This window comes from Grampus griseus, assembly GCF_964374135.1.
Source record: "Grampus griseus genome assembly, chromosome: 4".
In the NCBI taxonomy this organism is placed as follows: domain Eukaryota; kingdom Metazoa; phylum Chordata; class Mammalia; order Artiodactyla; family Delphinidae; genus Grampus; species Grampus griseus.
The window spans coordinates 111,120,315-111,147,588 of NC_138997.1; the positions used below are offsets into that span (position 1 = coordinate 111,120,315).

The window sequence follows — 27,274 nt, forward strand, 5'->3', positions numbered from 1 at the left end:
TTGACTTCTTCCCATGAATCATGAATGTTCTTAATGACATCTAGAATGGTGAATCCTTTCCAGAAGTTTTCAGTTGACTTTTCTCAGATCCATCAGATAAACTGCTATCTATGGCAGTTATAGCCTTACTGATTTCTTAAAGGATAAAACTTGAAAGTCAAAATGACTTGATCTGAGGGCAGCAGAATAGATGTTAGCAGGCATGAAAACAACATCAGTCTTGTTGTACATCTCCATCAGAGCTCTTGGGTAACCTGGTGCATTGTCAGTGAGCAGTAACATTTTGAAAGGAATCATTTTTCTGAGCAGTGGGTCTCAATAGTGGGCTTAAAATATTCAATAAACCATGCTGTAAACAGATGTACTGTCATACAGGCTTTATTGTTCCACTGATAGAGCATACGCAGAATAGACTGAGCATCATTCTTAAAGGTCTTAAAATTTTCAAAATGGTAAATTAGCATTGGCTTCAACTTAAAGTCACCAGCTGCAGCATTAGCCCCAAACAAGAGACTCAGTCTGTACTTTGAAGCCAGGCATTGACTTGTCCTCTCTAGCTATGAAAGTCTAGATGGCATCTTCTTCCAATAGAAGGCTGTTTCATCTACATGGAAAATCTGTTGTTTGGTGTAGCCACATTCATTACTTATGTTAGTTACATCTGGATAACTTCCTGCAGCTTCTACATCAGTACTTGCTGACTTCATCTTGCACTGTTATGTTCTAGAGATGGCTTCTTTTCTTATAACTCATGAATCAAGAGCTGTTAGCTTCAAATTTTTCTTCTGCAGCTTCCTCACCCTTCTCAGTCTTCACAGAATTGAAGAGAGTTAGGACCTTGCTCTGGATTAGGCTTTGGCTTAAGGAAATGTTGTGGCTGTTTTCATCTTCTATCAAGATCACTGTTCACTGGAGTAGCACTTTTAATTTCCTTTAAGTATTTTTTTCTTTGCATTCACAACTTGGCTGTTTGGTGCAAAAGGCCTAGCTTTTGGACTATCTCACGTTTTGACACACCTTCATCAATAATAAGCTTAATCAGTTCTAACTTTTGATTTAAAGTGAGAGATGAGAAACTCTTCCTTTCACTTTAACACTTAGAGGCCACTGTAGGGTTATTAACTGGCCTAGTTTCAACACTGTTGTATCTCAGAGAATAGGGAGGCCGGGGAAGAGGGAGAGAGATGGAACAGTCAGTTGGTGGAATGGTCAGGACATACATTTACAGATTAAGTTCACCATCTTATGTGGGCATAGCTCGTGGTGCCCCAAAATGATTACAGCAGTAACATAAAAATCACTAATCAAAGATTACCATAACAAATATAATAATAATGAAAAAGTTTGAAATACTGCAAGAATTACCAAAATGTGACACAGCGACACAAAGTGAGCAAATGCTGTTGGGAAGATGGTGCCAAGAGACTTGCCTGATGCATGGCTGCCACAAACCTTCAATTTGTAAAAAATGCAATATCTCTGAAGTGCAATAAAGCTAAGTGTGATAATTGAGGTACGCCTGTATACCCAACAAAGGTTGTGTAAATGAATACATTTTTAAAAGTCCTCAAATCAGTAAGAAATCACGCAAAAAAACTGGCAAGAGATATGAACTAGTAATGTACAGAGAGGTAAGCAAATGGCAAAAAATATGAAAAGGCTCATAACTGTACTAAAGTCAGGAAATTGAAAATTAGTATTATAGTAAAATACCATTCTACACCTTTCAGAACAATAATTTTTAATTTGATAAGACCATGTGCTATCACATATGCGGACAAATGAGAACCCTTATCCAACGATAGTAAAAAGATAAAGTGATAAGGCCACTTGTATGAACAGACAATATAACAACATATACTAAGCTGATGATGTACAGATACTATTTTCCAACAATGCCACTCCTGGGCACATACCTTAAAGAAACTCTCACATATTTTATAGTACCAGGCAGAAATTTAAGGATTCATGTGTATCTGTAAGGTTTTATTAAAAAAAAAAACAGAAGGAAGGAAGGGAGAAAGTTCTGAAGCAAATTTGCCAAAATACCATTCTTACATTTCTTAGCTGGCATAATGACAATGTCACAGTGGTGTCATCTAATAGTGAGCTTCTATCTCGACCTTGTCCAAAGCTTTCACCATCTTCAAAGAGAAAACTGAAAGGAGATTAAAAAAATTATTTTTAATTATTTTAGTGAGCACAGAAATCTGATTTATTGTTTCTTGTAGAAAATTTATTCTAAATTATCAATCTCTTCAACAAAAGAAAAAAAGAAATTTTAGACTGAATGGGTTAATAAAAAAGTAACTGTTGGTTGAAATTTCTCCAAAAAATTTTCATTTTTAAATATATGTTGAGTTGGTATAAATACAGTATATAAATATAAAGCATTTTAGTAATACAAGAGTATGATTTATACTCTCTGCTCATGCAGGTGCAATGATTAAATTACTCTCCTGACAGTATGTAAATGTGTTCCTGAGGAAGTTTATATGAGTAAAAAATGATAAAGGGAACAAGAAAGAAAGATGCTAATAATGATAACTCCTCAGGAGAAAGAATACTGAATAATAAATGCATTTAGAATTTTAGAGAATTACTTTTGAGAATTTTTATATCCTTCAAACCATTTATTCTTATAATTTCCATCATCTTATTTCCTAATTTTCTACTTAATTCATTGTGTGAACAATATAATTAAAGTAATATTTAAAAATCAGCTTAAGAGGGGAAAAATGTAGAGAGCTAGTGGTGTATTCAAATAATTAACCTAAAATTTACATGTGAAGAAAAAAATATCAGCAGATTAATTCTACAGTTACCTACAAAGATCAAATCTAGTTCTAAAATCTAAAATTAAAACTTTAAGGCACTGGTGGAAAGAGATTCAGGTTCTCTTCTTTATGAATAAATATGAAGAGCAATGGAACAGCGACAATTTTGGCCCTTAGGGTTGTATTGTTATTTAACTTCTAGATAATTTACAGGATGGTGTCCAAGACCTTATGTAGTTCTGCAGATTTTTCTCAACAGTGATTTAGCACCATGATGATCTCTAGCACAAGCATTGAGGTCACCGAGTACATTTTAAAATATCATTAGAAGTAAAAAAAATAGTTCCTCATAATGGGAACACTAGCCTAGTTTATTAACTCTCTTAAACATTACTGTTCTTTCTGATTTGTACATTTTTTCTTTTATTGATCACCAACTATTGTGAGATGTTCCATAATATTAACTTCAATATTACTTCAAATAGATCATAAAACAAATTATTTATTAAAAAACCATATTTATTAAAATAATAAAAACACTGATGGGAACTCTGCAATTAGGAACTCCTGCCAAGAAAACAAGGTATTGACTCCCAATTGCTTTCATAATCACTGACTTGGAATGTCTACCAAAAGAAAAAAAATATCAAATTAAAAAGAAGTTATTACTAGATTTTTCTCATTTCCAAGAGAAGTTTTCTTTCCTTACTTGGGGAGTGTGCAGATAGGTGGTTTGGATCGAATGATTTCCTTGTTCACAAGCTCTTTTTCCAAGTCACCTCCAGCTAAACACCAAAGGTAATACACTTCTTCAATAGATCTTTCTGCCAGGTAATCACTGCTTAAATCTATTAATGGAAAATTAAAAAGCTATCACACCTTCTGTTTTTATTAAAAGGTAACAGGCAATAATAGCTGACATTATAAAAAAGTAAAAACTGAAAAACATAATAAGATTCCCTTTAGAATAGTCATACTACACAGAGAGGACTTTGATCAAAGGGGCCTTGCTAGGTTCCTCCCTGTTTACCACACTGAGTTCACATTTTCTGTAATTATCTGTGGGTGATAACTCTTTCCTGGAACAGGTCTTCCATCTTCAATTCTTTTAAACAGTTAGGGGAAAGTCCAAAAGTTCTTTATGAGTCTTTTGGGCCTTGCTTATTTTTAGCTCAAAATAATGTGTGCCAGAGTAGCACTTCTTGGGGAGGCCTTCCTGGAACCCCATCATTATGTATTCCTCCTATTGAAGGAGGTCATCAAAAAGACATGAAAGCCAGTTGATGTCAAGCTGGACCCTGGCAAATGGAGGCTCCCTCCCCTTCCCCTGTCCTTGGAAAGTGCGTTCAGCTTGCCTTCCCCACTCCCAGAAGCTGCTCCAAGAATACAGCCTTGAGATAGATGTGTGGTGTTGAGATTGTCTGCACTGAATACACAATTGAACCCAACTAAGGCCTCTATACATAAATTTTTAAGATTCTGGAGGGGAGGGGAGGAAATCTGCTCATTTGGTGGTAATCCAAGTCTAGCTTCATAAGCAAATTCTCTTGCTTATTTAAAAAATAAAAAAGAATAGTCATACTACAAAATGCAGAGGATTAAATGCAGATATACATATTGGTTGTGTATTCAGTTTCTTTGAGAAAAAAGTGTAATTTTTCCCCTCTGTATCAGAGAATATGGGATATACATATCAGATATATCAAGCTCTGCAGGAAAGAAAGAAGGGCAGAAAAAAGCACTTGGGTAGGCAACCAACACACACTGTCCCATCTTTATGTCTTGAGGCAATTTCTGCCTCTTTTGAGAAGTCCTTCTTTATATCTCAGGGAGGCTTTGCTTCCGCTTACTACGTGCGTACTAACCCTCATTTATAACAGTAATTGTGCGACTGAATGTCTGTCTGCCTCCCCATTTGGCAAAAATGATACTTGCAGATACAGTGTATGGAACATAGTAGAAACTCAATAAATATTTGATTGAACCAATGTTCAGTAAGTATTTCCTGCCACAACTTATGTAGTGATAATTTTTCAGTATAAAGGTAACATACTGGTGTCCCTAAAACACACATTCTGAGAGTTGTAATCTTCAGAGAGGAATTAAAAGAGAAAAGGTGATATTCTGTTACAAACATGGAATATAATGATATGGACTTCCTATCAATAATATGATTTTTTGAGATCATTTATAATACATTTTATGAAATATGATATACAAATATTGTTGTAGTAGAAATTCCATTGGAAATTAGAAGATCTGATTTTAGCATTAAGATTTGAGATGAAAATAAGACCTTGGTTTACATAATAAAAAATTTTTGTTTGGTGCTACTTCCTTTCCTTCATTCTTAAATTTCTTGCTCCAAAGAAATTAAATTTAAAGGACTAAAATGTTAGGTTATATTTTAATCACTTCCAGAATTACTTCTATCCTTTGTTGTATTTATCATTACCTTTACACAGCTGACCGATATCCTCAGGCAGAGTTAAATCGGCACATCTCAGAGAAGAAGAAAACAGGCTGGTAGGTTTGGTAAAGGGAGTGTATAAAGGTGACACTTCACTGAACACATTGTCCTGCATTAATTCATCTGGGGTTAGCCTTAAGAAATATTTAAAATACGAAACATGAATGAAAGTCATTAAAATTTTCCTAGAATAATGGCACACTTCAAGGGATAGTTAAAAGTCAAAATTACCTCATTAGTATAGAAAATAATAAAGTTCTCCTTATTAGAGTCTAGATATATACCTTTAAAAAGAGAATCAAATGACTGTAAATAAATGCTGACTTTTTTACCTTTGTTGTGCTTTTTGTACTTTATGATAAAAAATTATTACATATGAGCATCTCCATTTTTTACTTTTAGCTTGACCATCATATACCTGCTTTACTGAATACCTTAATTAAATAATAAAATTGTAAACTGATAAAATCTTCTGATTTTCTTCCTACTCTCTTAGTTTATGTGGTATATTTACCCAAAACTATGCTTTTAATACCATTCCTCTCTTTAGGAAATGTTTTCCTAAAGACAAATTCGAATATATTATTTTCAAATATTATATACTTACTGAGTTTAGGGACAACTGGATGGCTAACAATGACATCATCAAATGAAAATAAATAATAAAACTTCTAAGAAATCCTTTTATATTATCAACAATTATTAACTTACCTCACCATTTATCTAAGTTCTTTTCTATAATACATATTTGCCAATAAACTTTTGTTCTCATTTTTCTCATATCATTTGTATCTAGGCATATCTATATTCCACAGTTTAGCTGATTTTCTAATTGGAGGCTAGGAAATGAACTAGTAACTGCTTTTGGTATATGCCAGTTTTCTAACCATGGTTAATTATTTTTTCTTCTTTAATTACCATACATTAAAGCCATAACTAACAATTATGATACCAATATCAATCATGTACTACTATATATGTTAATATTCTTATTTAACCCTTTAGTATTAAAAACTTAACTACTTATATGTTAAGATCTCAGTAATAATCCCAAACTCTTGATATCAACCTTTTAGAAGGGTGGAAGGTGAGGCACTTCTTCAAAAGATCTATCACATTTTCAGGAAGCTCCTGGTAAATAGAGAGAGAAAAGAATTATTTTAAAAAATCCATTTAAAAATTTATATTACTTAAATGTTTGCTACTTTACAATGTTTTGACCTTTTTTGAAAGTTTTTATTTGGACTTTAAAGAAATTCATATTAGTTTGTCACTCTGTCAAAAAGCAGATAACTAAACAGAAATAAACATAGCTTTAAAATAGTTTGCTATTGAATCCCAAGTATGCAGAATAAATAAATTTTCAATAACAGATTAACGACAAACCTTTATAATGTCCAGACAACCATGCTCTTCAGCCAGAACTATTATAGTGTCATCTATGCAGTCTATAAAACAGAAAAATTATATGAATTAAAGCTGCTTTTCTAACTTATACTAACTGGGAATTGAACTCTAATAAAATTTTTTTTAATTATGTAATTCAGTTTTAGAACTTGGAATATTAAAAAGCTTGAGACTTTTTCAACTTTCCTTACATGCTTTGATAAAAATAAATACTTCAAACACTAAGTATTAATTGTATCATAGATACTGAAAGCACCTTAAATAGTGAATTAAAGCAGTAATTCAAGGAGGTAAAGATTCTCTCCTTCTCTCTTCCCCCCTCTCTCTCTATATGTATATACACATATTACTATTTAAAAAGGCTTTAGTATATTTTTACGATTATACGAGTAATTTATTTTTATTAAATACAATTTGAAGAATGTACACACGTTTCTCTGGGATTTAAAGTATAAGTTCTACAAACGTATGGACAGCAAGGGGGGAAAGCAGTGGAGGGTGGTGGTGGTGGTGTGATGAATTGGGGGATTGGGATTGACATGTATACACTGATGGGTATAAAATGGATGACTAATAAGAACCTGCTGTATAAAAAAATAAATTAAATAAAATTTTAAAAAAAGTATAAGTTCTAATCTGTAGACAACATTTATAGATCTCTAAGACTCCTTAACAGCTATATTATCAATCTTTGACATTAAAGAGGTAAATATTATAAAATTTTATTTACAATTCATTATCATTTAATATTTACTAATATTATTCTATACAAATCCTTATTTGTAGACCCTATTAACCTGGACACCAATCTGTCACTCTTTTACACAAAGTGCTCTATCACTGTTTTTCTCTCCTTTTTTACCACACGTGCTTAAATTATTCCACTCTAAAGTGGATTACACAAATTTTTATAAATGTGAATGACAAATATTTGCATTATATACATGTAAAATACATGAGCTTGTTGTAAAGAAAAATAAACATTCTTCCTCAGTCATTATTCACACAATTCACCGAGTAGAAAGCTGAAAAGTTACAATACATTGCCTGAAGGCAACTGCGACAGTGAAGTACAATTTTATAATCTCATATTTTGATTTCACAAGTTAGTTTACTTGGCTAGATCATGCTAAGATTATATCCATGTACATTATAATTCCTTAGTCAATGAGGAAAGCTGTCCTATAATACTTCAAAGGCACTTCTTAAACTGTCCTGTTAATGCTTACCACTGATCATTAGAAAATTAAAGAAAGTGAGGATATTTCAGTGTATCCACTATTTTGAAGAACACGTTCTCAATATGCATAACTACTGTCACTAAAGATTATATTTATAGTTGAAAGATAATGAATTGTGAGACACTTACCCAGTGTAAGCAAAAATTTTAGCCTTTCAGAAATATCCAAACTCTGAAATAGTTTTCTTCCCTAAATAAAATGAGAAAAGAAATTCTTGTTAACATTTACATCATTCTTCACAGGGGGGTCTTGTTTTTTCAGCGCTGAAAATGATTTTATCAGTTACCTCTATTTCTCTTCAGAGGTTTTATTAGATTTTTTGAGTTGGCTCCACTAAAGAAAAATCATTGGTGATGTAACATTTTTTTAAATGTTGCATAATATTTAACACTTAAGCATTTCATATATCTAAGGATCATTACATTTTAGTTTGATCTCAAGCATTCTTCATTTTTGAGACCTACATATACCTGGTGGTCTAGAGGAACTCCAGGAGTCTTATTTCATTAAAAGACCAAGATGCCATATTACCCTTTCATCTACCCAATTAATTATTACTTATATAGCATGATCCAGGTAGTCTGTTATCTCCATTAAGAAACATTCCATGACACTCCTTCCTCTTCCCAAAGTGACTTAAGATGACCATTTTTGTGTTCCCATAGCACCTGGTATATTTCTTTATAAGACACATACATTGTATTTTAGTTGTTTCCTTAATAGTTGGCTTCAGGGGGCTCCTTGGAATGGAGTCTTAAATCAAACACTTACAACTTTAACTAATGATCATGTGTTGAGCGACTACCGAGTGCCAAGTTGGACTTTCTACCACCAATTATACAACTTGGGCAAATTACTTAACCACCTTAAGCCTCACTTTTCTCATTTATAAATTGGAATATTAACTATACATGCCACACAGGGTACAGTGAAGGTTATATGATGTATAAAAAAGTGCTTAGCATTTTCTGAATAAAGAAAATGCTTCATAAATGTTGGCTCTTATTATGTTTCTCTAATTATTAACAAATTAAACATATATGATCATTTAAATAGACTTAGAAGGAAAAGGCTTAAGAAGATAGCTTGGTCTTTAGAGAAAAAGAGGCTCTGATTTTCTGTTTTTTTGTTTTTTTAATACAGAGGAAAAAAATCTCTTGAAGACTTATGAAATTAGAACTACAGGTGGAGAGATCATTGAAAACAAGTTGCCATTCCTCTCTCTCTTCTCAATCACTTACACTACTATCAACATTAATCTTGTAGACCTAAAGGCCAGATACTATAAAACTCGTAGAGGAAAACACAGGCAGAACACTCTCTGACATAAATCGAAGCAAGATCCTTTTTTGATCCACCTCTTAGAGTAATGAAAATAAAAACAAAAATAAACAAATGGGACCTAATTAAACTTAAAAGCTTTTGCACAGCAAAGGAAACCATAAACAAAACGAAAAGATAACCCACAGAATGGGAAAAAGTATTTGCAAATGAAGCAACTGACAAGGGATTAATCTCCAAAATATACAAACAGCTCATGCAGCTCAATAACAAAACAAACAAACAAAAAAACCCAATCAAAATAATGGGCAGAAGATCTAAACAGACATTTATCCAAAGAAGACATACAGATGGCCAAAAAGCACATGAAAAGATGTTCAACATCACTAATTATTAGAAAAGTACAAATCAAAACTAGAATGAGGGATCACCTCACACTAGTTAGAATGGTCACCATCAAAAAAATCTACAAACAATAAATGCTGGAGAGGGTGTGGAGAAGAGGGATTCCTTCTACACTGCTGGTAGGAATATAAATTGGTACAGCTTCTATGGAGAACAGTATGGAGGTTTCTTAAGAAAAAACTAAACTAAGAGCTACCATATGATCCAGCAATCCTACTTCTGGGCATATACTCTGAGAAAACCATAATTCGCAAAGATACATGCACCCCAATGTTCATTTGCAGCACTATTTACAATAGCCAGGACATGGAAGCAACCTAAATGTCCATTGACAGAGGAATGAATAAAGAAGATGTGGTGCATATACACAATGAAATATCACTCAGCCATGAAACAGAACAAAATAATGCCATCTGCAGCAACAATGGATGGACATAGAAATTGCCCTACTGAGTGATGTAAGTCAGACAGAGAAGGACAAATAACATATGATATTGCTTATACGTGGAATCTAAACTAATAGTACAAATGAACTTATCTACAAAACAGAAATAGAGTCACAGATGTAGAAAACAATCTTAGGGTTACCAGGGGGAAAGGGATAAATTGGGAGATTGGGATTGACATATACACACTATAATATATAAAATAGATAACTAATAAGGACCTACTGTATAGCACAGGGAACTCTACACAATACTCTGTAACGACCTAAAAAAAAGAATCTAAAGAAGAGTTGATATATGTATAAATGATTCACTTTGCTGTACACCTGAAACTAACACAACATTGTAAACAACTATACTCCAATAAAAATTTTTAAAAAAGAACCACCTTAAAAAATTAACTGATTTCAGGGCTTCCCTGGTGGCGCAGTGGTTTAGAGTCCGCCTGCCGATGCAGGGGACACAGGTTCGTGCCCCGGTCTGGAAAGATCCCACATGTCGCGGAGTGGCTAGGCCCCTGAGCCATGGCCACTGAGCCTGCATGTCCGGAGCCTGTACTCCGCAACGGGAGAGGCCGCAACAGTGAGAGGCCCACGTACCGCAAAAAAAAAATAATAATAATAATTGATTTCAGTTTACTTAAAAACTTTAAATGGTCTTCCATACATTACATAACTAAGTATAAATCTCTCAATACAGCATTCAAAGTCTCCTAGGATATGGCTCCAAAATAACTTTTCAGTTTAAATGCTTACTATTTATCTATCCTGTGATGAAAACACATACACACACACACACACACACACACACACACGAAGCAGTTAAATTTGATTACTTGCAATACAGTGAACACACTCTACTATTCAGACTCATGTTATTTCTCTACTACTAATTTTTTCTTCGTGTCTATCAAAATTCTGTATAGTCATCCCTCACTATCCAGGGGGGACTGGTTCCAGGACCTACTTGGATACCAAAATCCACTGATGCTCAAGTCCTTTATTTAAAGTGGCATAGTATTTGCAAATAACCTACACACATCCTCCCTTATACTTTAAATCATTTCTAGATTACTTATAATACCTAATACAATGCAAATGCTATGTAAATAGTTATAAATAAAATGTAAATGCTATGTAAACAGTACTGTTGCATGGCAAATTTAAGTTTTGCTTTTTGGAACTTTCTGGAATTTTTTTTCAAATATTTTCAATCCATGGTTGGTTGAATCCGTAGATGCAGAATCCACAAATACAGAGGGCCAACTATACCTTTGTTTAATTCTTACTTCCAACTGTTAGTTTTGTGACTTAAAGAATTCAAAATCCTTTCTCTCAGCACTTTGATGGCACTGTCCCACTGTTTTCTTGCATTCACACTGCTAAGAAGTTTAATACCAATCTAATTGTTATTCTTTGTAGGTAATAGGTCTTTTCTCTGGCACATTTTAAGATTTTCTCAACACTGATAAAGACATCAGAGCTTAGTAAAGGCAGCTTAGCACGTTGGTTAAGGGTACATAAAGCTTTGGACACAGATTGATGGACACAAATCTGCTGAATTAGTTACTACTATGTAACTAGGACAGGTTGTTTAACCTCTCTGTACCTCAATTTCCTAATCTGTAAAGATAGTAATTAGATAAACTTTATAAGTACTGGAAAGAGATTGAGATAATAGATGTAAATATGTTAGAAAAGTACCTGGCTCTTACGAAGTGCTCAATAAACGTTACTCACTATTTCATCATTAGTCATCTCCTAAAAGTTTAGTATAAGATTTCTAGCTATTTGTTGTTGTTGTTGTTGTTTGTATGTTGTGATTTTTTTTCTTTTGCCTTGCAAGGTAATTAGTATGTTCTTTCAAATTGAGAACTTTACTCTCTACTTTTGATACTACTATACGATATTAGAACATCTTGTCTGTCTTTTAAAATTTCTTTTATATTTTCAATCTTTTTATCTATTTGTGTCATATCCTGGGAGATTAACTCAGTGTTCAGTGTGTCCAGTTTCCTATGATCCATTTATTTAGTTCTTTATTTTAATAATTACATATTTTTTTCTTAAAACTCTTAGCTGATTCTTTTCAGTAAATGTTCTTGATTCCTAGTTTCTGTAATTGTTTCATAAATTGAATTGTTTCCTTTATCTCTTAAAGAACACATACATTTATTATAAAGTCCTTTCTATTTGTAATAAAATGTAAACTCTATTCATTGTTCCTTTTTTATAGTAGAGGCCAAATTTAGATGCTTGGTGTTTCTTAGATATGTACTCATTTTTTAATACAGAATTCTCCTATACATGTTTTGGACTATGGAAACTTCTGGGTGACAGAGCAGCTGTACTGACTTTCTGGTAATATGGCAAGATCTTCCTAGCAAAGTGCTATAGCTTTTCGTCTATTTCCTTAAAATTTCCAACCTGCCAAAAGTTCCCTTTGTTAATTGTTGGTGTGTTATCAATTAATAGCTTAATGTTTTGTATCAAATCTAAAGGTTTGATGAGGTAGAAGATCTAATCCATCTTAAAACTGGACTCTAAACTTTGAGCACCACTTAAAATGTCATGGAAAAAAAATGTCATGAAGCCCCTATCATGGAATTAATATTTCCTTTCTTGGAATTCACACAGCTCTCTGTGTTTATCTTCAAAGTTAATGAATTTGCATTAAATTATAAACTCTTTGACAATGCACCTTAATCACAGTTTATTCCTACTTCATTGCTATACACACAGTAAAGATCCATCAACATTTGCTGAATCGAATTACTCATATGAGACATACATAGATCATTAGTAAAGAGTTTAAATATAAGTGATGGTAATAAAAAGGAAAAGCTACATACTTCACATTTACACTTATGCATACTTCACATTCCAATAAAATTCTTCTTTTAGGCTATGATTTCAAACAAAAATGAGATTCACTATCATTTCATACCAACAAAAAGAAAGATGGTCTAGACAAAGGATAGCAAAGAATCAGAAAATCTGGCATTTTCCCTTAGAAAAAGCAGTGCCAATCTGTAAGCTACCATGTTTTTGTGAATATTTAAATATTAATAATAAAAGCTACCATTTATGGACTGTTTGCAAAGCAACACCCTATACTAAGTACTTTATATACGTTATTTCATATAATTTTCCCAACAGCTTTACAATATAGATACTATTATTATTTATGGAAGTAGAACCAAAGCCTTAAGAAGTTAGTTACCCTAAGTCATAGAACTATATTTTGCTGCATTAGATTTCAAACCCCGTTCTCTCTGACTACAAAAGGCTGTCTCTTAACTATTATGCTTTACCTCCTCCACTGTTGAATTAGTTCTGAAAACACACAAAATGAAGAACATAATGTCATCCTAAATCTTAGATATGGTAAAGATCAATGAGTTAATACTTCCAAAATACTTGAAAAATCTCTTGGAAGAGAGAGACCTTCAAGATGGCGGAGGAGTAAGACGTGGAGATCACCTTCCTCTCCACAAATACATCAGAAATACAACTACATGTGGAACAACTCCTACAGGACACCTACTGAATGCTGGCAGAAGACCTCAGACGTCCCTAAAGGCAAGAAACTTCCCAAGTACCTGGGTAGGGCAAAAGAAAAAAGAAAAAACATAGACAAAAGAATAGGGACAGGACCTGCACCTCTGGGAGGGAGCTGTGAAGGAGGAAAGGTTTCCACACACTAGGAAGCCCCTTCACTGGCAGAGACAGGGGTGGCGGGGGGGAAGCTTTGGAGTCACGGAGGAGAGTGCAGCAACAGGGATGCAGAGGGAAAAGCAGAGAGATTCCGCACAGAGGATCGGTGCTGACCAGCACTCACCAGCCCGAGAGGCTTGTCTGCTCACCCGCCGGGACAGGTCGGGGCTGGGAGCTGAGGCTCAGGCTTCGGAGGTCAGATCCCCGGGAGAGGACTGGGGTTGGCTGCGTGAACACAACCTGAAGGGGGCTGGTGCACCACAGCTAGCCGGGAGGGAGTCCAGGAAAAAGTCTGGACCTGCCTAAGAGGCAAGAGACCATTGTTTTGGGGTGTGCAAGGAGAGGGGATTCAGAGCACCGCCTAAATAAGCTCCAGAGACGGGTGCAAGCCGCAGATATCAGTGCGGACACCAGAGACAGGCATGAAATGTTAAGCATGTGTGCAAGCACAGGTCACTAGCCACACCTCCCATCCCAGGAGCCTGGGCAGCCCACCACTGCCAGGGTCCCATGATCCATGGACAACTTCCCCGGGAGAAGACACAGTGCACCTCAGGCTGTTGCAACATCACGCCAGCCTCTGCCACCTAAGGCTCCCCCCGCATCCCGTACCCCTCCCTTCCCCAGCCTGAGCGAGCCAGAGTCCCCTAATCAGCCCTTCCTTTAACCCTGTCGGGTCTGAGCAAAGAACAGATGCCCTCAGGCGACCTACACGCACAGGCAGGGCCAAATCCAAAGCTGAACCCCAGGATCTGTGAACAAAGAAGAGAAAGGGAAATCTCTCCCAGCAGCCTCAGGAGCAGCAGATTAAATCTCCAAAATCAACGTGATGTACCCTGCATCTGTGGAATACCTGAATGGACAACGAATCAACCCAAAATTGAGGAGGTGGACTTTGGGAGCAACGGTATATATATTTTTTTCCTTTTTCTCTTTTTGTGAGTGTGTATGTGTATGCTTCTCTCTGTCATTTTTTTGTCTGTATAGCTTTGCTTTTACCATTTGTCCGAGGGTTCTGTCTGTCCGTTTTTTGTTGTTGTTTTTAGTATAGATTTTAGCACTTCTTATCACTGGTGGATTTGTTTTTTGGTTTGGTTGCTCTCTTCTTTCTTTTGTTTATTTTTCCTTTTTGAAATTACTTATTAATTTTTTTACTTTTAATAATTTTTTATTTTAATTTTTTAACTTTATTTTATTCTTTCTTTAATTCTTTCTTTTTTTCTCCCTTTACTTCTGAGCCTTGTGGCTGACAGGGTCTTGGTGCTCCAGCTGGGTATCAGGCCTATAGCTCTAAGGTGGGAGAGCCGAGTGCAGGATATTGATCCACCGGAGACCTACTGGCCCCACATAATATCAAATGGCAAAAGCTTTCCCAGAGATCTCCGTCTCAACGCTAAAACCCAGATCCACTCAATGACCAGCAAGTTACAGTGCTGGACACCCTACGACAAACAATTAGCAAGACAAGAAAACAACCCCACCCATTACCAGAGAGGCTACCTAAAATCATAAGGTCACAGACACCCCAAAACACACCACCAGACGTGGTCCTGCCCACAAGAAAGACAACATCCAGCCACATCCACCAGAACACAGGCACTAGTCCCCTCCACCAAGACGCCTACACAACCCACTAAACCAACCTTAGCCTCTGGGGACAGACACCAAAAATGATGGGAACTACGAACCTGCAGCCTGCAAAAAGGAGACCCCCAAGCACAGTAAGTTAAGCAAAATGAGAAGACAGAGAAACACACAGCAGATGAAGGAGCAAGGTAAAAACCCACCACACCAAACAAATGAAGAGGAAATAGGCAGGCTACCTGAAAAAGAATTCAGAGTAATGATAAAAAAAGTGGATGCAAATCTTGGAAATAGAATGGAGAAAATACAAGAAACGTTTTACAAGGACCTAGAACTAAAGAGCAAACAAAAAATGATGAAGGACACAATAAATGAAATTAAAAATTCTCTAGAAGGAATCAATAGCAGAAAAACTGATGCAGAAGAATGGATAAGTGACCTGGAAGGTAAAAGAGTGCAAGTAACTACTGCAGAGCAGAATAAAGAAAAAAGAATGAAAAGAATTGAGGAGACTCTCACAGACCTCTGTGACAACATTAAACACACCAATATTTGAATTATAGGGGTCCCAGAAGAAGAAGAGAAAAAGAAAGGGACTGGGAAAATACTTGAAGAGATTATAATAGAAAACTTCCCTAATATGGGAAAGGAAATAGTTAATCAAGTCCAGGAAGCACAGAGAGTCTCATACAGGAAAAATCCAAGGAGGAACACGTCAATACACATATCAATCAAACTATCAAAAGTTAAATACAAGGAAAAAATAATAAAAGCAGCAAAGGAAAAACAACAAATAACATACAAGGAAATCCCCATAAGGTTAACAGCTGATCTTTCAGCAGAAACTCTGCAAGCCAGAAGGAAGTGGCTGGACATATTTAAAGTGATGAAAGGGAAAAACCTACAACCAAGATTACTCTACCCAGCAAGGATCTCATTCAGATTCGATGGAGAAATTAAAACCTTTACAGACAAGCAAAAGCTAAGAGAATTCAGCACCACCAAACCAGCTTTACAACAAATGCTTAAGGAACTTCTCTAGGCAGGAAACACAAGTGAAGGAAAAGACCTACAATAACAAACCCAAAAGAGTTAAGAGAATGGTAATAGGAACATACATATTGATAATTACCTCAAATGTAAATGGATTAAATGCTCCAACCAAAAGACATACACTGGCTGAATGGATACAAAAACAAGACCCATGCATATGCAGTTTACAAGAGACCCACTTCAGACCTAGGGACACATACAGACTGAAAGTGAGGGGAAGGAAAAAGATATTCCATGCAAATGGAAATCAAAAGAAAGGTGGAGTAGCAATTCTCATATCAGACAAAATAGACTTTAAAACAAAGACAATTACAAGAGACAAAGAAGGACACTACATAATGATCAAGGGATCAATCCAAGAAGAAGATGTAACAATTATAAATATTTATGCACCCAACACAGAAGCACCTCAGTACATAAGGCAAATGCTAACAGCCATAAAAGGGGAAATTGACAGTAACACAATCATAGTAGGGGACTTTAACACCCGACTTTCACCAGTGGGCAGAGCATTCAAAATGAAAATAAATAAGGAAACACAAGCTTTAAATGATACATTAAACAAGATGGACTTAATTGATATTTACAGGACATTCCATCTAAAACAGAATACACTTTCTTCTCAAGTGCTCATGGAACATTCTCCAGGATACATCATATCTTGGGTCACAAATCAAGCCTTGGTAAATTTAAGAAAATTGAAAGCGTATCAAGGGTCTTTTCTGACCACAACACTATGGGACTAGGTATCAATTACAGGAAAAAATCTGTAAAAAATACAAACACATGGAGGCTAAACAATACACTACTAAATAACCAAGAGATCACTGAAGAAATCAAAGAGGAAATCAAAAAATACCTAGAAACAAATGACAATGAAAAGACGATGACCCAAAACCTGTGGGATGCAGCAAAAGCAGTTCTAAGAGGGAAGTTTATAGCAAAGTTTAAGAAACAAGAAACATCTCAAATAAACAACCTAACCATATACCTAAAGCAATTAGAGAAAGAAGAACAAAAAAACCCCAGAGTTAGCAGAAGGAAAGAAATCGTAAAGATCAGATCAGAAATAAATGAAAATGAAATGAAGGAAAGGATAGCAAAGATCAATAAAACTAAAAGCTGGTTCCTTGAGAAGATAAACAAAATTGATAAACCATTAGCCAGACTCATCAAGAAAAAGATGGAGAAGACTCAAATCAACAGAATTAGAAATGAAAAAGGAGAAGTAACAACTGACACTGCAGAAATACAAAGGATCATGAGAGATTACTACAAGCAACTATATGCCAATAAAATGGACAACCTGGAAGAAATGGACACATTCTTAGAAAAGCACAGCCTTCCGAGACTAAACCGGGAAGAATAGAAAAAATAAACAGACCAATCACTAGCACTGAAATTGAGACTGTGATTAAAAATCTTCCAACAAACAAAAGCCCAGGACCAGATGGCTTCACAGGCGAATTCTATCAAACATTTAGAGAAGAGCTAACCCAACCTTCTCAAACTCTTCAAAAAAAAATGCAGAGGAAGGAACACTCCCAAACTCATTCTACGAGGCCACCATCACCATGATACCAAAAACAGACAAAGATGTCACAAAGACAGAAAACTACAGGCCAATATCACTGATGAACATAGATGCAAAAATCCTCAACAAAATACTAGCAAACAGAATCCAGCAGCACATTAAAAGGATCATACACCATGATCAAGTAGGTTTCTTCCCAGGAACGCAAGGATTCTTCAGTACATGCAAATCAATCAATGTGATACACCATATTAAGAAATTGAAGGAGAAAAACCATATGATCATCTCAATAGATGCAGAAAAAGCTTTTGACAAAATTCAACATCCATTAATGATAAGAACCCTCCAGAAAGTAGGCAAAGAGGGAACTTACCTCCACATAATAAAGGCCATATATGACAAACCCACAGCCAACATTGTTCTAAATGGTGAAAAACTGAAAGCATTTCCACTAAGGTCAGGAAAAAGACAAGGTTGCCTACTTTCACCACTATTATTCATCATTGCTTTGGAAGTTTTATCCACAGCAATCAGAGAAGAAAAAGAAATAAAAAGAATCCAAATCGGAAAAGAAGAAGTAAAGCTGTCACTGTTTGCAGGTGACATGACACTATACACAGAGCGTCCTAAAGACTCTATCAGAAAACTGCTAGAGCAAATGAATGAATTTGGTAAAGTAGCAGGATACAAAATTAATGCACAGAAATAACTTGCATTCTTAAACACTAATGATGAAATATCTGAAAGAGAAATTAAGGAAACACTCCCATTTACCACTGCAACAAAAAGAACAAAATACCTAGGAAAAAACCTACCTAAGGAGGCCAAAGACCTGTATGTAGAAAACTATAAGACACTGATGAAAGAAATTAAAGATGATACAAACACATGGAGAGATATATCATGTTCTTGGATTGGAAGAATCAACATTGTGAAAATGGCTCTACTACCCAAAGCAATCTACAGATTCAATGCAATCCCTATGAAACTACCAATGGCATTTTTCACAGGACTAGAACAAAAAATTGCACAATTTGTATGCAAACACAAAAGACCCTGAATAGCCAAAGCAATCTTGAGAAAGGAAAACGGAGCTGGAGGAATCAGGCTCCTTGACTTCAGACCTTACTACAAAGTTACAGTAATCAAGACAGTATGGTACTGGCACAAAAACAGAAATATAGATCAATGGAACAGGATAGAAAGCCCAGCGACAAACCCACGCAAATATAGTTATGTTATTTTTGATAAAGGAGACAAGAATATACAATGGAGAAAAGACAGCCACTTCAATAAGTGGTGCTGGGAAGACTGGACAGCTACATGTCAAACAATGAAATTAGAACACTCCCTAACACCATACACAAAAATAAACTAAAAATAGATTACAGACCTAAATGTAAGGCCAGACACTATAAGACTCTTAGAGGAAAACATAGGCAGAACACTCTATGACATAAATCACAGCAAGATCCTTTTTGACCCACTTCCTAGAGAAATGGAAATAAAAACAAAAATAAACAAATGGGACCGAATGAAACTTCAAAGCTTTTGCACAGCAAAGGAAACCATAAACAAGACAAAAGGACAACCCTCAGAATGGGAGAGAATATTTGCAAATGAAGCAACTGACAAAGGATTAATCTCCAAAATTTACAAGCAGCTCATGCAGCTCAATATCAAAAAAACAAACAACCCAATCCAAAAATGGGCAGAAGACCTAAATAGACATTTCTCCAAAGAAGATATACAGATTGCCAAAAAACACATGAAGGAATGCTCAACATCACTAATCATTAGAGAAATGCAAATCAAAACTACAATGAGGTAACACCTCACACTGTTCAGAATGGCCATCATCAAAAAATGTACAAACAATAAATCCTGGAGAGGGTGTGGAGAAAAGGGAACAAAGGGAACCCTCTTGCACTGTTGGTGGGAATGTAAATTGATACAGCCACTATGGAGAACAGTATGGAGGTTCCTTAAAAAACTAAAAATAGAACTACCGTATGACCCAGCAAGTGCACTACTGGGCATATACCCTGAGAAAACCATAATTCAAAAAGAGTCATGTACCACAATGTTCATTGCAGCTTTATTTACAGTAACCAGGACATGGTAGCAACCTAAGTGTCCATCAACAGATGAATGGATAAAGAAGACGTGGCACATATATACAATGGCATATTACTCAGCCATAAAACGAAATGAAATTGAGTTATTTGTAGTGAGGTGGATGGACCTAGATTCTGACATACAGAGTGAAGTAAGTCAGAAAGAGAAAAAGAAATACTGTATGCTAACACATACATATGGATTCTAAAAAGAAAAAAAATGGTTATGAAGAACCTAGGGGCAGGACAGGAACAAAGACATAGAGAATGGACTTGAGGACATGGGGAGGGGGAAGGGTAAGCTGGGACGAAGTAAGAGAGTGGACTTATATATACTATCAAATGTAAAACAGATAGCTAGTGGGAAGCAGCTGCACAGCACAGAGAGATCAGCTCGGTGCTTTGTGACCACCTAGAGGGGTGGGATTGGGAGGGTGGGAGGGAGATGCAAGAGGGAATAGATATGGGAACATATGTATACGTATAGCTGATTCACTTTGTTATAAAGCGGAAACTAACACACTATTGTAAAGCAATTATACTCCAATAAAGATGTTAAAAAAAACATCTCTTGGAAGACAGAACAACAGATGAATAATAAAAATGTGTGCCTTTAAAGACCTTATTGTCCATGTAGACAAACATGACAAATGCTAAAATAGAAAAGGAGAGAAAAGAAGACAGGAACTAACCCTGGCAGGTATTTGGAGGGAGGATTGACAAAATATTAGTTGTCTCTCCAAATCCATCCTGATCTTCTTTCTGAATATTTAGGCATTTGTATTCTGTTGAACCTACATGTGGCCACATGAATAAAGTGCCACTAGTGAAAAGAACAGAGTTGATATCTGCAACTTTTATATCATCTTTTTAAAGACAGTTACCATGAATTCACTCCTCTTCTTTCCTTATAGCTAAGAGGATAAAGAGAGCATCTTTGGAAATCAGGTGGTGAGAATGGTGGAGCCATTCCTGAGAGCCTAAGTTTTTTCATGATGCTGTGGAACAGAGCCTACCCTAACTTTCTGTGGACTGTTACATGAGGGAGAAAAACATCTGTGTTTTTTAAGCTACTGCAGTTTTAATTCATTTGTTTTTAATAGCTGTATAGTCTTTATTACCCTAATAAATATAGAGGATATTTCAGGAAGGCCTCATAAAAAGCCAACTCAGTTACAAAGTCAGTCTTACAGGAGACAGAATAACAGAGGAGAAGGGATTTAAGGAAGAAAGAATACCACAGAAGGGAGAGAGAGAATGAACATACCAAAGCATGTAAGCAGTTTTAGTGTAAATGTTTCTAAATATGCTTAATTTTTTACACTTAGTACAGTGTGTGTATATATATATATATATATTTTTTTTTTTTTTTTTGCGGTACGCGGGCTTCTCACTGTTGTGGCCTCTCCTGTTGTGGAGCACAGGCTCCGGACGTGCAGGCTCAGCGGCCATGGCTCACGGGTCCAGCCACTCCGCGGCATGTGGGATCCTCCCGGACTGGGGCACGAACCCGTGTCCCCTGCATCGGCAGGCGGACTCTCAACCACTGTGCTGCCAGGGAAGCCCAGTACAGTGTATATTTTTAATACTTAATAAAAGCGTCAATATTTCTAGATATACTAAAATAATATACAAATAGTCAAACAGGATTTTTTACGAAGTCAAATTGAGATTTTTTTCTCTGTTATCTAGTCAATTTGCAAAGCAAAAACATGCTATTGATATTACTAAATAGCCTTCGTATCCAAAAATACTTTCCTAAGAAACACACAATTTATTTTTATGAGTTTACTATTTCTTTATACATACCACACAAAGCTCAAATAAAATGATTCCAAGAGACCAGACATCTGATTTGGGGCCAGAAGGCAACGGTTTCTCACTTGGCACATGATCATTGGTTTTGAAAATTCCTTGTGCAATTACCTCAGGTGCCAAGTATGATGGATACCTAAAATGGTATATTTTAGAAATGAATAATTACTATGAGCTAGAAAGGGGGAAAGAAGTATGTAGTGGTACATTTTTACTATCAGTACAGTACGACCTATGTAAAAGCTCAATGCAATTAGACAACTCTTTCTAGGAAGAATTCTAAACTAACCATAATACAGGCTTCTATGTCTAGGAATCAAGAGCAAATACATGAGTCTCAAATAATTTAAAACCTATCGTGTGTCTGCAATATTAGTTCCTTTCTTTGCTTTCCTCTGTGTTAACATATTGCCTTCTTGCAGCTTTCCAGGTTTCCAGGCGTTTTTCCTTCTTCCTTACTATCTTCTTTTTATCTTCTCTTCTCTTTATACTTAACTCTTCTCTTTATACTTAACTATCTTCTCTTTATACTTAACTCTTATTTAAAGCATATATTATCTTTGAAAATAGTATTTATTCTTTTGAATAGTAGCAATGTCAAAATCTGTAAAAATATATAAATTGAAAGGTAAGACTTTCTCCCATCTCTGTACTCCAGTCACCCACACATATGTATGTATAAATAAACTTTATCACCCATCATCATTGCCCCATAGGGAAGCACACTATATGCACTATTCTGTACCCTTTCTCACTCAAAATATATTTTAGAGATCATTCTAAAAACGTAAGTATAGATTTGCCTCATTCTTTTTGAAAACTGCCAATAATTTCATTGTATTGATGCATTTAATTTACTTAAAGCAACTCTGAAGAAGGATATGTTGGAAGTTCCACTCTTTTGCTATTACAAACAATGCTGACGTGGATATATTACAAATATTCCCTTTCCCATGAATATGTATGTGTAGACGAAAGACAAATTCCTAGACATGGCACTACAAAGTCATAAGGTAGATGCATTTTAAATTTTGATTCATGTTGCCAAGTTGCCCTTCCAGGTTATGGCAATTTATATTCTCATAAGCAATATGAGTGCCTATTTCCCCTTACCTTCACCAACACAAGTTTTTTGAAAATTGCTTTAGTAAATACAAAAGACAGATTAAATGAATAAGGTATAAAGAATAAAGTTTAAAAGAACACCCATGTACCTATCAAGAAGTTTAAGTAAAGAATATGAAATTATCACTAAAGGTCCCTCTCTGCTTCTCCCTAATTATACCTCCCTGGTATCCCCCAAAAGGAACAGACAACTGGAATTTTTGGGTTTATAATTCTCTTCCATTTCTTTATAGCTTTACCATATGTTTGTAACCCTAAAAAGTATATTGTTTAGTCAAGCACATTTCTGAACTTTATAGTATTGGAATTATGCTGATGGTATTCCTTTGTGATTTGCTTTTTTAACCAACGTTATTTAAAAGAGCCATCCATATAGTTGCATGTAGATTTAAGTCATTAATTTTACTTCTATTTTATGAATATATCATAATTTATTCACTCTAATGTCAATAGGCATTTAAGTTACTTCCTGTCTTTTTCTATTATAAACAATGTTCCTAGAAATACTATGTGTACATCTGCAAAAGTTTCCCCAAGGGTATAAACCTAGGATTGAATTTCTAGGCCATAAGACATGTGCACTTTCAACTTTATAATATCATGCCAAATGTTTTTTGAAAGGGATTGTATCAATTTATACTCCCACGAGCAGTGTACAACAGATCCTATTGCTTACTTCTCCAACACTTGTTAGAGAGCAGTGACAGACTTTCTAATGTTTGGCCACCTGGTGGGTGGGACCTACACACCGTTGTAGTTTTAATTTGTATTTCCTTGATAACTAAAGAGGCTGAGGCACATTTTCATACACATAAATTTGTACTATGATATCATTTTACCCTAAGGTGATCATATTGATCTTCTAAATGAATGTGTGAAACCTCTGGAGACAAGTGAAGTCTAGTAGAAAAGCAATGAACTTAATATTATAATACCTGTATTCTAACTTCAGTCCTATCACATATTCTATATATGATTTGGGTTTCTTAATCTATAAAATAGGAATAATAATGCCTACCTCACAAAACTGTTATAAATATTAGTGAATACATAAAGAAGTTTTCTAAAAATGAAAAATATGACACATATGCAATGTTTTAGCTTTGTCATCATTAGCATGATACATCCAGAAGGTAAACTGTTCATTTTTAATCCTGATTTCCAGCACATCTAACCCCAAAATAACAGAATGGGTAGTGAAAAGTCAAGCAATACTATGGGTAAATTGTTATATCTAAAACTTCTGACTGGTGATCTCTGGAAGTACAGAGGCGACTTTTGCTCCCAAAATTCTAATTTCCTTTCTATCAAGGACTTGTTAATTAATAAAAATAATAAAACTTAGGATTTTTAAATGTAAATTATCTCCTTTCAACAAGTGTCTCTTCTTTAGCATAGCATTTTAACACTCTTACCGGAACTCTGCCGTGAGTGTGACTGGTGAGATAAATGTAAGTGGCTTTCACCATCTGTCTGATGCTTTAACAAGGTATTAAGCTACTGGCCAAATAAAATGAATGTCCAATTTCTAACTCTTTACAATATTTTGAAACAGATGTTAACATTTTACTTTGTTGTTCTTTAATATTTGTCTTTTGAATCAACTGCAAGCTTCTTCTGGTGTAAATATTTTCTTTCATGACTTAGCTGTTTGATCACTTTATTTTTCCTGGCTAATGTTTCACATTTTGCTCTTTGATACTTTCTGGTCAGACCTTTTGGGTCAAAGACTTCAAAGTAAGCCAAACCAAATGGCACATGAGACCAATTCTATCCAAGCATTTTCAATTCAAACACAACTCTTCAAAATCCTTGATGTGCTTTAAGAAAAATCACTTCCTTTCTTCTATTCATCACTATAACCTAAAGAACGTTTAAGTAAAAGGCAAAAAATTAATTTTTGTTTGTATGGTTTTTGGAGTTCTCTCTCATACAAATTTAGACAAAATGAAGAAGCACATTAACTACAGCTGCCTAAAAGCTATTTTAAAAGGCAATTATTACATATGATGAAGATACCAGAGCTTTATTATGAACTGAATTTTATTATTTCAAAAGGTTTTTTTTAAAACAAATAGAGCGTAGGCTATTTTTATAAAATATTGTTTTTGTGCTTGTGAAAACAATTGTTTGTTGCCTACAACCACAAGTTTTGGTATGTAAAACTATAAGACTATGAATTTATGCACATTAATAAGTAGGCCATCAAAACAGAAAATTTCCCATTAAATAATGAGCTTCTTGAAGAATGGGAACCTATCTTATCCATGTTTGTATATCCAGCAGCCATAAGAAAATGTATTTGATAAATATTTTCTTAATAAATAAAGGAAGGAATGACTAAACAATTTATTTTAAGATTATAGCTATGGCCAAGCTAATGAAAATTTTAAGTGACAAAACTATAAGCTAACTTACAAAGATAAAAGGTAATTTATAAATGAGATCTTTTTTTAAAAACATCTAGTTAAGTTTTTAGGCAATGTTTTCCTGCAGAAACATACTCCATGACTCCAAACCATAACTCCCAATAATGGAGTGACAGAACTGACTTTAGGGAGCCCAAAGAGCAAAACACAAATCGATACTATTAAACAGAATCTCACAGCAATTAAGAAATATGCTTAAGGTCTCTAGAAAATTGTATTATATCATTTTAATTTGCTGATTTTGATAATTGTTTTGTGGTTATGTAAGAAAATTCCTTACTTTAGGAAACACAAACTGAAGTATTGAGGGGTAAATGGCCATTATATACACTAATAATTCTTAAATAATTCAGAAAAAATATATTATACACAAATACATATATATGTGTAAGATAAAAGAAAGAGAAAAAAATGTAGTGAAATGTTAACATTTGGGGAGTCTGAGTTAAGGCTATACAGGAAATTTTTGTACTATTTTGTAACTTCTATGTATCTAAAATTAAACACTTATAAAAGAATTATATTATTAACATGTTTAAAAAGCAACCAAACAATAAATATAATACAGACATCTATATCAAAGCATTCAATTGAGTCCAGGATGAAATAAACTTTCATTCCTTTTTTGGAGGCTAACATAAATCTGGAATTCCATATCAGAACCTCTCCAAACTTATACACAGACTTTCAGTTAGAGAATCCACCCCATTACCTCTGACAGCTACAGTGACTCGACTTGAAGCTTAATGTACAACTACATCTTAAAGAACAGGGAATTAAACTTAGAAATATTAGAAGATAATATGAGAGTGATTTTTCTGTCTTTTGAGGAACATACATTATCATTAAGTGAGAATCTTGTCAGCCTTCTTGCCTTAAATTTACCTAATTCTGAATGAAATAAAATTAATTTTAGTAAGCATTATAAGGTGAAGAAAGTCAATAATCTGCTAGCCTCACTACCAATTCAATGAAAGATCAACATCAGGGACCTTTTGTATGCTGGGAAAAACTCATTGTCTACTCTTAGAAGTATTTGGAAAATTAAGATATTTTTAATTTTAAAAAGGTAGTTTTATGTCAAAAATAATAAATTAACAAAATATACACTTCATTAAAGATTAGAAAGTTTAAGCCGGAACTCAGAAAAAAAAAATTCTTACCCAATTGGGAAATCAACATCATCACCATACGCTGTCATGTGATAAAGTCCAAATTTAGCCAATTTAACATGTCCCTATAATAATAAAGGAAGAAAAAAAATCATTATAAAATATTTTAATATCACTGACAGGGAAAATTATGATTATACATTTTATAAGTAAGGACACTATCATATAGTCAGATACATTAAGAAAATATTATATTTTAATTTGCCATAATTTTATTAAAAACTATTTGTCAGTGTTTGAAGTCTGCTTTATATTCATTACAAACATATATATACACACATACATATTTTATATATCAAAATGACAACATTTAAAAATTTTTGCTGCTTATTATTTTCTGGGCTTCTCTAAATAGCAAAAATGTTCTTACTTGTCTTGAATCCTCAATTAGAATATATTGTGGTAATTTTCACAAAAGAAAATTTTTTCAGGGAGTTGCAAGTCCACTCACAATGTTATAATTTAAACTTGACATGGACATTTTTAACTTGGAAAGGTCAGTTCACAAATCAAGATATTAGTGAATCTGCTTGATTCCCAACAATTTTTTATACTGTTTGAGAATAAGCTTGATCACAAAAGCAAGATTCTTAAAAGGCAAAACAAATTTAGAAGTCCCTTAAGGTTTTCCCCCTTTAGATGTTTAAGACTTTATAAAACCATAGTCAATTTAAAAGTTGTTTTCTTTTTCTCAAGAACTCT

The 27,274-nt window shown here is 34.5% G+C and overlaps 1 protein-coding gene across 2 annotated transcripts in view; it reads right to left on the reverse strand.

Annotated features, from left to right (window-relative positions):
- The window catches only part of TBCK (TBC1 domain containing kinase), a gene marked incomplete at its 5' end in the record, with an annotated part of 228,033 nt that overhangs the window by 161,978 nt on the left and 38,781 nt on the right, over positions 1-27,274 (reverse strand). For both annotated transcript variants that reach the window (XR_014296711.1, XM_082653866.1), the window contains 8 exons: positions 2,059-2,158; positions 3,487-3,625; positions 5,233-5,381; positions 6,317-6,378; positions 6,634-6,695; positions 8,024-8,084; positions 21,841-21,982; positions 26,564-26,637. Coding sequence is in view for 1 of the 2 variants with exons in the window: in XM_082653866.1 (XP_082509992.1) it covers positions 2,059-2,158; positions 3,487-3,625; positions 5,233-5,381; positions 6,317-6,378; positions 6,634-6,695; positions 8,024-8,084; positions 21,841-21,982; positions 26,564-26,637 (789 nt within the window). The remainder of the gene's footprint in view (positions 1-2,058; positions 2,159-3,486; positions 3,626-5,232; positions 5,382-6,316; positions 6,379-6,633; positions 6,696-8,023; positions 8,085-21,840; positions 21,983-26,563; positions 26,638-27,274) is intronic.